Source organism: Phytophthora sojae (genome assembly GCF_000149755.1).
Source record: "Phytophthora sojae unplaced genomic scaffold PHYSOscaffold_3, whole genome shotgun sequence".
In the NCBI taxonomy this organism is placed as follows: domain Eukaryota; phylum Oomycota; class Peronosporomycetes; order Peronosporales; family Peronosporaceae; genus Phytophthora; species Phytophthora sojae.
In genome coordinates, this window is record NW_009258117.1 from 5,521,829 (window position 1) to 5,531,846 (window position 10,018).

General features: G+C 50.1%; 5 protein-coding genes across 5 annotated transcripts; all 5 read right to left on the reverse strand.

Moving 5' to 3' along the window:
• Positions 1-2,636: 2,636 nt before the first annotated feature.
• Positions 2,637-3,074, reverse strand: PHYSODRAFT_451895 (hypothetical protein; the record flags this gene model as incomplete). The annotated part of the gene is made up of 1 exon (XM_009525465.1): positions 2,637-3,074. A coding segment is annotated over one exon (438 nt), but the record flags the coding sequence as incomplete, so codon positions are not given.
• A 216-nt stretch (positions 3,075-3,290) lies between these two features.
• On the reverse strand, positions 3,291-3,614 carry PHYSODRAFT_494214 (hypothetical protein; the record flags this gene model as incomplete). Its single annotated transcript, XM_009525466.1, has 1 exon — positions 3,291-3,614. A coding segment is annotated over one exon (324 nt), but the record flags the coding sequence as incomplete, so codon positions are not given.
• A 1,275-nt stretch (positions 3,615-4,889) lies between these two features.
• On the reverse strand, positions 4,890-5,276 carry PHYSODRAFT_391197 (hypothetical protein; the record flags this gene model as incomplete). The annotated part of the gene is made up of 1 exon (XM_009525467.1): positions 4,890-5,276. A coding segment is annotated over one exon (387 nt), but the record flags the coding sequence as incomplete, so codon positions are not given.
• Positions 5,277-7,777: 2,501 nt separating this feature from the next.
• Positions 7,778-8,261, reverse strand: PHYSODRAFT_492251 (hypothetical protein; the record flags this gene model as incomplete). Its single annotated transcript, XM_009525468.1, has 3 exons — positions 7,778-7,911; positions 7,967-8,141; positions 8,196-8,261. Coding segments are annotated over 3 exons (375 nt in total), but the record flags the coding sequence as incomplete, so codon positions are not given.
• Positions 8,262-8,585: 324 nt separating this feature from the next.
• Positions 8,586-8,816, reverse strand: PHYSODRAFT_409304 (hypothetical protein; the record flags this gene model as incomplete). The annotated part of the gene is made up of 1 exon (XM_009525469.1): positions 8,586-8,816. A coding segment is annotated over one exon (231 nt), but the record flags the coding sequence as incomplete, so codon positions are not given.
• Between the last annotated feature and the right edge of the window lie 1,202 nt (positions 8,817-10,018).

The window sequence follows — 10,018 nt, forward strand, 5'->3', positions numbered from 1 at the left end:
GCAAGTGGGTTTGCCCATCAATGGCCCAGCAAGACCAGTGGTGCACACCGTTGGCCACAGAATATCCTAGAATAGTCTGTGATCAAAGCTCCGTACACTGCACTGTACTGTACCTACCCGGTGCGCTCTGTACAATATTTGCCGATGGACCAGCAGCAATGGCTGGGGAACCTGCACACGTGCCAAGAGTTACAGTACCCAGGTCACCATGACCCATGCTTGACTAAGAAACACATGGTTTCGATTAATATTAGTCGAAAATCAAATGGATACATTTTAATTTTCACAAGATGTAATTGAACATTTCAAATGGAATTGATTATTGAAGAATTCGTTATTGAATAATTGTTCAGCAAAAAAATGACAAGAAGTACAGTAGTGTACCTACAGTAATACTGGGATAGGAAGCGACGAAGTGCTGATAGCCCAGCCCAAACAGGATTAATTCGGGCGATGTCCCCCCTTCCAATCGACACCGGTGATGAACCGGTAACGTCTTTAGGTCAATTTACAGTAAGTGATGTATATTGACCGAGTGTTTTAGACTTCTCAAGAATGATGGAGGCTGGTCCAGTTCATTTGCAAATTCGTCGAGTTAGATTCGTCATTGATTTTGCTCTGAAATCGGTTGTACGTCGTGACCATAGTGGCGATACATTGTCGGGCAGATTCTGCGGCTGCGAAGCAGCCGCAGAAGATGCCCGTGGAGCGTGCGGATTCAGTTAATCAATGGCGATCAAAGGTGAGTTAACCAATCCTATCCCAGCCTTCGCGAAGCCCTAGTTATTGCCGTTTGCAGATATTTTGGCCAACGCATGCTTATTATCTCGTTAATAATCTCGATTTTAGTCTAGCAAGCTCTTAATTAATACCTAGGTCTGGTTTATATATCTCGCCAGCACAGGTCTAAGATGCAAGGTTGGGGTCTGTTTCACGCTTTGCAAGACTTGGAAAGGCAGAAATGCTATTCTAGACGGGCCAAACCGAGTTTCTGGGCCTAAAAGCGGCCCCCACCAAAGCATAAAGCTAAATCAGCCCTCGCCTATCTCGTGTCCACTCATATTAAGAGACAGGCGTGGTCTATTTTAGAGGGCAAAGTATTTGCAAGCGGCAATGTCTGGCCCAGACTAAATCTGAATAGCAAAATTTTCATGGATCACAATTATTAGTCTGGCCCCAACAGTGACAGACTAATTTTGAATTCAGACTAATTATGAATATCAAAAAAATCCGTTTTCCAGTAAGAAAATCATTATTTTTGAGAAATGATAAAGTATTGTGCCTTTCACTTATTCTGCCGTGATAATTCTGGCATAACTCTAATCCCTTATCGTTCTAAATTACGCCCCGACTTAGCTAATTCCCATGTTAATTCCGGGTCGACCATTCGTGGCCGAATTAGGAGCGGCGATGGTGAGGCCGAGTTAAGGCGGAATAAGCTAATCCAGCCTGCACTAGGCGGAAACAGAGCGATTGGCGGTTTCCTACCCGCCAATCCATGCCATTCTGCTCGTATCTCCGTCGATTGGCTCTTAAGGCCCTTGTTCAGGTGGGGAATGTGTTCTGTGCTACAGTGCGGGCTAGGGCTTTTGGCTAAGGCACGATTTGTGCTTGTGATTTTCAAAACGTGTGCTGGGCTTGTCCAAGTAAATTTCGGAGGACTTTATCTGCTGACCTCCCGTCATTTTTGAATCGCCACCAAGCACATGTACCGAGTCCTCTCGCTAGTGCGTGAGCTAGCTGTAATTATACGGCAGGCCCTAGCGTGAGGACACTTGGGCATGCAACAACACCTCGTAGAGTAGCCACTGGATGCACATATAAAGCATTTCGACGTTGCCATCGCCCACGGCAACGCACAGAAAGCATTGTTGTCGAGCACTTTGTCGGGCTTCCTACGGGCTTCCTGACTCGGACGCTGATTGGCGTAGGAGGAGACAAACCTGCCTTGTCCTTGCCCGTGATTCCTGGCACAAATGTGCTCCCCAGGGAACACCTCGTGTAGGTGTTCTGGAATCGGAGCTCCTAGAACACGAACGAGCAAAAACTGTACGATTCACGCCAAAGTTTTATCCAATCATATCGCTAGAAATTTTCAGCCCAGAACACGTTCTCCACTTGAACAAGGGCCTAAATGCTGATCGCGGATGTTAGGGGAAGTGTTCACAATGTTAAGGCAAATCAGCAGTTTAATGTCCATCCGGCAAGGCATGCAGACAAACGGCCGTAACTTCAAAACTAATTGTCGGATTGAGAAGCTACTTGAAAGGTTCGAGAGCTAAGACACAGGGCACTTTTTGTGGTTTTTTAGGCATAGAGACCTGCAGTTTAAAGCGTCCTGGACGGTTGACAACATGGTACATCGAGTCGAGCCACCAAGCAGTTTAATGTCCATCTTAGACTGGATTTCACTATGGATTGCTGTCCATTCGACGGTACAGGTTCGAGCAAGGGCTAGGTGTTATCAAAACTGGCTCATATCATAATGACAGGGACCAAGTCTTTCCAATGGTTTTATCAGGTTCTACAAGCTAATCCCACGCCTCCATCACTATCCTTGGCTGCTCCTGCGCCCCTTTCTGTTTCTTCGCCAACGATCGCTTTCCGCGCTTGGTGCTGCTCAACGGCTCGCTCTTCTCTTCAAGCATCTTGCGAGTTAGAATTCGCCCGCCCGTATTCTTCCGACGGCGCTTGGTTTGCTTCTTAGAGGGTCGAACTGGTAGGATAAGAATCTCTCGCTTCACGATATCGACGACTTGGACCCACGCTTCTTCTCGGAGCGGCTCCGACAGGCCGTTGTGCTCGAAGTTCTCTAGTTTAGCATGCATACTGACGCGCGAGAGTGGGAAGATGCCACAGCTTTTAAACCCAGCAACCAGATTGCTGCCCAAACAGGTATAGTTCCAAGCCAGTGCTGCGACCCCCAACACAGTTTGCTTGTCCACACTTCCATCGCCAATACTTGGCAGCATCTTGTCCAGTAGCTGCTTGATAGATATCTTGAAAGGCGAGAATACCGCTACGTCTAGCGGCTGGAGAAGATGGGTGCCGTTTGGCGGCAAACAGACCAGAATAATTCCAAGCGCTTCAGCAGCGTCAACAATTGGCAGCGAAATGTGCGAGCTGCACCCATCCATTACAAGCAGTAGCGGGCGTCTAATAGGAGTAGAGACCCCTTCCGAAAAAAACTGCAGCCACTGAGCAAAAAGGGGCGATCTCATGAACCCTTTCTCCGTGATGGCAACTCCAGCGCCCGGAATGTCACACTTGTCCAGGATATCGTCGTCAACACTCTTCCCCGGAAGGGTGAAGAGAGGGGGGACAACGAATCCACTTGCGCTGCCGCACGCTATGAAGCTGAGGTGGAAGTGCGTCTTGACGTCCTTGTGCCAGACGTTCTTAGATTCTTTCGCAGCAATGACCTGCTTGTGCTCCCTAGTAGTGTTGACCGCGGTCTCATCTACATTGAACACGCGCGCAGCACCCATGCTGTCCTCGATCATGACCTTGGCCAACGACGAGAACAACACGGATAGATCTTGCTCCTCGATCTCGTTCCGGCACTTCGACACAGACTGCGAAGAACGGAGCGTGAGAGACGGGTGGCGTTGCATGAAGCGACCCAGCCACCCTTCTCCCACGGAGACACCACACACCACTTGCGCAACATGCTGGGCTTTCTCGAGAAGGTCGTGGCGGCTCACCGGGTGCCCCACCCTTTGTCGCTCCAGCACCCAGTCTCGTAGACAGTCTTCAGCTTCCCGTGGCAGTAGCGGCTTTGGTCCGCGGCGCTTCGGCGTGCACTGAATGCCATTGCGCGCGTCCGCGACGTACTTTTTGAGCGTGTTATACGGAATGCCCGTCTTGTCGCGTGTCGTCGTCATGCGAGCCCCTGCGAGGACAGCTTGGACAGCTGCGTCGAGCTCTTCCGCGCTGTACTTGGCGCGAATCCGCCCCATTGCTGTCGGGGCTCTGGCTTTTGTCTTGGAAGTGGCTGGAAGTAGACTGGTAGACTGGCTTAGATATTAGCTTTTGTGAGGTTCCCCCCAAAAGTCGATTGTTTCCTTTTTGAAAATCATACGTAGAATCTGATGGCTATATCGACCGGATTGGTGGAAACTGAGGTAGACATTAAATTGATCGTGGCCATGGAACTGCTTATTTGCCTTAGGCAGAATTAGCACTAAATAAGCGTTGATCGCCCTTTTATGACTTTAATTTCGCCTAATTAACAGCTCACCCGCCAAAATTCGTGAAAGGCACAATAATAATGATTGCTAGACAGATTTTACAGGACATTAGGGGTTCTCACGGTTGGTAGGTTTGCAGGTTGCAGGTAAAACTGACCAATCAGAAGAGATCAGTCAAACCTGCATGCAGCTTCCTTTGTCTTCCTTGTCAGTGGGAGCAGTTTTGACTGCAGATTTCAGATCAATATCAATTGGGTGAAATTGTGCTGAAGGATGATTGGTTAAGTGGGGAGTACTTGCGGTGGCGCTGGCACCACCCAAGCAGCTCGGCAAGCACGCAGTAGCAACAAGCACTTTAGCCCCAGGTCTGATCACACGATTCAATCGTATTAGACCCCACGATGCCGAACAAGCGGTGGACTGCTGATGAGGTCCATCTGCTGCTCAACTACCTCAGTGACCACGTTAAGGCGTACACCACTGGTATCAAGGAGCGCTTCTACGAAGGCGCGCATGAATTCTTAGCCCAGCACGAGCACTCCAAGCCGAAGAGCAGTGCAAAACCAAGTGCACCGAGTTGGAGTCTGGGTACAAGGAGTACAAGCTCAAGCTAGCCCAGTCGGGCTTCGGGCTGCAAGAATCAGATCCGCCAAGCATTAAAGGTAAGCCTCTGCATAAGTTTTTGATGGGGCACGCCCCGTGCTGTGAAATATTGTGGTACGACAGCGATTGCATGGAGAAGAGGAACACTTCCAGCTGAAGCTGCACTGGGGCTTGCTGCTGTTTCCCTGGCTTCCGCTGGAAAACACGGTGTGGAGCTACGGAAGCAAGCAGGAGGCAGAAACCGTCGACGCTAATTCTTAAAACACGACGAGCGCGGACGGAGCCCATGAGGAAAATCCGCGCTGGGTACCCGTCAGCAGACTTCAGGACGGTGCTGCGAAACAAGTAGCGCGTAGCTAGTACCTGAATAGCTACATTAATGTCATCTAACTCATCACCGCTGTCATCTTCGTCGCTTGAGTCTTCCAAAGCGGTATGCAGGATACGGGCATGCAGAAGCAGGGCTGTAGCTGCGCGTGTTCCTTTCTTGATCATGTCGACTTCTGGAATACCACCAGCCAGCATCAGCTAGTCTATTATTGGATAAAATTCAGCGTAAGCATTGGAAGTGCAAGTTTCATGTCCTCACGGTTAGAAGGTTGCAGGTCAGCCACGATTGGCTAATTGACCAAACCTGCAACCTGCAAACCTACCAACCGTGAGAACCACTATTGGCAGGACTTTTTTGGTCGAGTTGGAGTGACGCCCTCCCGGTAGACGGCGCCGAGCTGAGCCTCGGCGTCGCTCTGCGGGTGCTGCCTTCGGGCAGCGTCTAGTTCCTTGCGGGAACTGTGGGGACGTCTCTGTGGGCAAGGTGGTGAGGTGGCAGCAAGCTGTGGCCAAGGACTCGCCGCGCAGAAGGCTTCGCTGCGCGCTATGACCGGGTCCGCCGTAGCGGGCGGGCGGTTAACGGCATGGCCCAGGAAGATAAACTGGACGCGCGACAAGGCCAAGGCGTGGGGCGGACTCCCGACAGGGACTCAGCCATCAACACGACGGCAGGCGGAGGATTCGGCGAGAGGAGCGCAAGGCACAAGAACAGATACTACAGATCAAGGCGCAAGGCTATGCTGGACATGCTAAGGACCGATGAGCAAGGCGTGCAAGGAGCAGAACCGATACTACAGATCAAGGCGCAGACGGCTGAAAACATCGATCGGCGGCAGGACCTACAACTACCAGACGTCGACGAAGAGACCCGAGAAGGAGAGCGACGCAGCGAGCTCCATTTTCGCCAAGGACGAGGAGGAGGGAGGGGGGCACGGAGAGCCACACATTTCCTGGCGGATGCGGAAAAAGGTACAAACCGGAACTGTACCCAGTTGTGGGTACAGTAGCGGTTTGCATCGCCTTTTTTTTACACCAACCTAGCAATATAGAGTCTGGGACGGAGTAACTAGGCTACGCGAAACACGCGACTCATTTCATTGGCAGGACTTGATAATGAGTAGATATTTGCCAATGGGAGCGAAGAAGGAAGAACAAACCGGCCAATCAGTTACTGCTCTGCTTGCGCTGTTTGCGATGGCAGCACCCCAGCTTAGCTGTCCTCGTCGCCGACCCCGCAATGTCACCGGTTGCGGCACGTTGATGCTGTCAGCGCATGCAATGAACGTTTTAACAGCGTCCTCAACGCTTTGACGGGCACGCCACAGTCCGGTACGCTTTGCTCTGTCCTCAACTATGGCCATCAGATAGCGTACATCATTATTTTGTAACAGGTTGCGCTGTGGTCATGCCAGACGGTGAACAATGTGGACGCTGGAGTGCTGAACGCGGCGGTGGTTGTAGATCCCAAGCGGCAACGACTACCCCAAGTGGCAACGATGCGGATAACCGCACACGAAGGATCTTCGGGCTAGCTCTAGCGGATATTTACCCAGATGAGAGCAAGTGGGGGCGCTATCAGCCATTGCAGCAGCGCGCGACGAGCTGTCCGACGAAGACGAACTGGCGGACGTTGACGCCCTGGTGAACGACGAATAGTTACTGTTGGTCAATGACAAGTTGTTAGACGAACGAGCCGCCAGGCGGGGACGAGCTGTCGGGTGAGAACGAGTTCACGCATGAGAACGAGCTGCAGCAGGATGATGACAAGCTGTAGCAGGGCGATGAGGTGCTGGCGGACGATGCTAAGCTTTCGGACGAGAACAAGCTGTCGTACGAGAACGAGCTGCCGGACGAGGATGAGTTGTCGGGCGATAACAAGCAGCTCGGACGAGAACGAGCTGGTGGTCGAGAGCAAGCCGCAGAACGGCGAGGGCGAGTAGCAGGACGAGAACGAGCTGCTGCTTGTTGTAGTGAGATTAATACATAGGGGCGTAAGTCCCGGGTGCTTTGCGGTGGCCCACAGATGTTGATACACCAATGTTCCCTAGCCTCGCTGCGAAAGCAGGAGCCCCGAGATGGGCCTTGTTGGCGATGACTCAGACAATGAAGCGGCCGTAGGAGTTTTGGTACACTGCTCGCGACTGGTATTGCTCTTGATCTCGCTAACTTCTCTCGCTAGCTGGTCCCAATCGACGAGGGGGGAGTAATATGGATTTTTGAATACTGACGCTGGCCGGAAATATGTCCTGCAAAAGTGGGTAAAACTGGCACTTTTACTGAGTCTATACTAAATCCCTGTTTATGAGTTGATTATTTGTCTTTGCAATTGAAAAGGATGGCGGAACTCTGGGGTCCCACCTGGACCCCGGTTCTCTCATCACATGCCGGTATCAAATCATCAGATGTATTGAAAAATGTATGTGTTAGCTAAAGGAAAAGCAAGTCTCCTTCTCTCCGTTCGCCTACTTCGTTGACGAGCTAAAGAACTGCAGGATAGATGGCTGGTTAGATTTCAGGCCGGCCTTCTTCTTTTTAGTCCGGCCAGGATTCCGTTTCGGTGGGGTTTTAGACGTAGATTTGTTAACCGCCGCGCTAGATGGTGAAGATGCGTTCATGATCGTCTCAGGTACATCGGGGTAGTAGTTCAGGTACTCTTAAAAGTACACGTTGTTCTGCTCATTCGTAATGTCTGCAATTACAAAATTCTGGATCATGAGGTTGCTGTTGAAGTAATCTGCTGATGGGCGACAAAGAGCATAGTATGGCATCGAAATACCACCTCCATAATCTTATGCTTGAATTTGAACACGACAGTAGACTCTCTGTGGTCGCATCTGCATCACCAGCCAGGTCAGTTTCGTCGTCAGCAGCAACGTCGTCGATTGTATGAGGGATAACCACATCAGGTAAAATCTGCTGAGGCGCATGCAAAGCCGTATAATCTTTGACAAAGTTGGGCACGAATCGCCGCTGAGCGATTGCTTCGTTAAGGTGAGTTTTCTGTTCCAGTAGTACAACCTCGCGCTCTTCCTCAGAAATATCGGGCTGCTGAAGCAAAATATCTAGGCGGACGCAGCAGTCACAGACATCCTCCGCTGTTCGTTTTAGACGGACACCAGGAAAGTAGTACCGCTTGTACTGGATGAAGTGGGAGTAACTTAGTGTGCGGGCATCTGGGTTGATTCGGGCGATATCGTCCACATAGCGAGCGTGTACAATCTTCCACGTCAGCTTGGGCTCAGTGAAGTACTGCCGCGGGTGTCGGTGGGCGCACGGAAACCCATCCTCCAATATCCACGTAGCACAATGCGCTTTGAAACGAGCAACATCGTCCTCTGTGAATGTGTGCCAGTGTGTAAGTTTTGCGCGCCTTGTGTGCAACGACTCAATTCCAACCTCTAGCACCTTCCTTAGTCTTGCTACGCAACTTCCACCGACCGGTATGATCGCTCTAATCACACGTTCCGAGAGTCCTAATTGTAGAAGCTGAAGCACGACACCTTCCGACTGCTGCCACTCTTTTCCGCCATAGCTTGTGTCCCATGAGTCCCAATCCCGACGGATCTGCTGAACTCGCTCCTCCCCCAGGATGGCTACGGCTCGCTTGTACGCTGCTTGCTTCCGATCAGAGGCTTTTTTTCTTTTACGTATCGGTCTGAGGTTCTGGGAGCCACCTCCGCGGCATCGTGCCATTTACTTACGAAGCTTAAGCGAAAATGGTAGGACCCTCGGTCGTTTCAACGCTGCCCTTGATGAAAATAAATAATTGCCGATACCGATTATTTTGGATGGGGGACCCCGGGGTCCCGCCAACTGTTTCAATTGGAAAATACCGGACACGAAGTCCTGCATTTCTAGGAATAAGGGGATTGGCCAGTTTAGTAGAGCAAGCTGAATTTTTGACTTTGAAAAGTATTTTCTTGAAAACTACTAATCTTTTGGAGATAAAACGTGTACACAATGAAAGCCCTAGATTTGCTCTAACATGTCTACCAATCCAGACACAGTTAGCAGCTATGAAAGTGCTATTGTAGCGCGCCAAAGAAAACATAAGTACAGTATGCTGCGATCAGTTTAGTAGAGCGGAATAATACTGGTCTTTGTATCGAACTACCATATGGAAACGCGTGGTAAGAGTTTTATAGCCAACCAAAGCACGTATTTCATTATTTCTGCAATATTACTGGTTCTACTAAACTGGTCAATTCTACTAAACTGGCCAAAACCCTTACAGAGTGTCATGTCCTACAATTTCTAGAGAATGAAGACGTTAATTTTTGCTCGACACGAATTAGTCTGGCCCAGACTAATTTTGAAGCCAGACTAATTTTTGAGCCCAGACTACATTATTGCTGTAGGCACTGTAGTGAGACGCAGTCGACCTGGAAGCTATGAAGCAAGTCATGTAAGTGAGTGACCACCCAACCCAGCGTCTCCGCATACATATATATGTACCGATCATCATCCACGCGATGAGGAGTAGATGCAGAGCGTTTATCTGAAGCGCGTCGCGAAATCAATTGTACTCTCCACTAAAAAACATACATTGGGTTACAAAATGCCTATCCTAAGGTGCTCGACCAGTTTACCGCAATGTTTTACTTTTTCCGCGGAAAAATGGTCATAACTTTTTTTCTAGACATCCTCTCAGAAATTTAAAAATATGCCGCAAATCTACAGAAACTCGCCTACAACAAGGTGATCTTGTCGTGGTTCTAGTGTTTTGTAAGCGAGCTACCTGCATCAAGGAAAAACCAGTATGCTTTGACGAGCGCCGGCCAGTTTAGCGCAGCGAAACATATTGGGGTTTGTATGACGAAGCATCCCCCATTGCAGAAAACGCGCAATGTGTTACAGGAAGAGCCAAAATTTGTACGCTCTTCACCAAAGAGCGT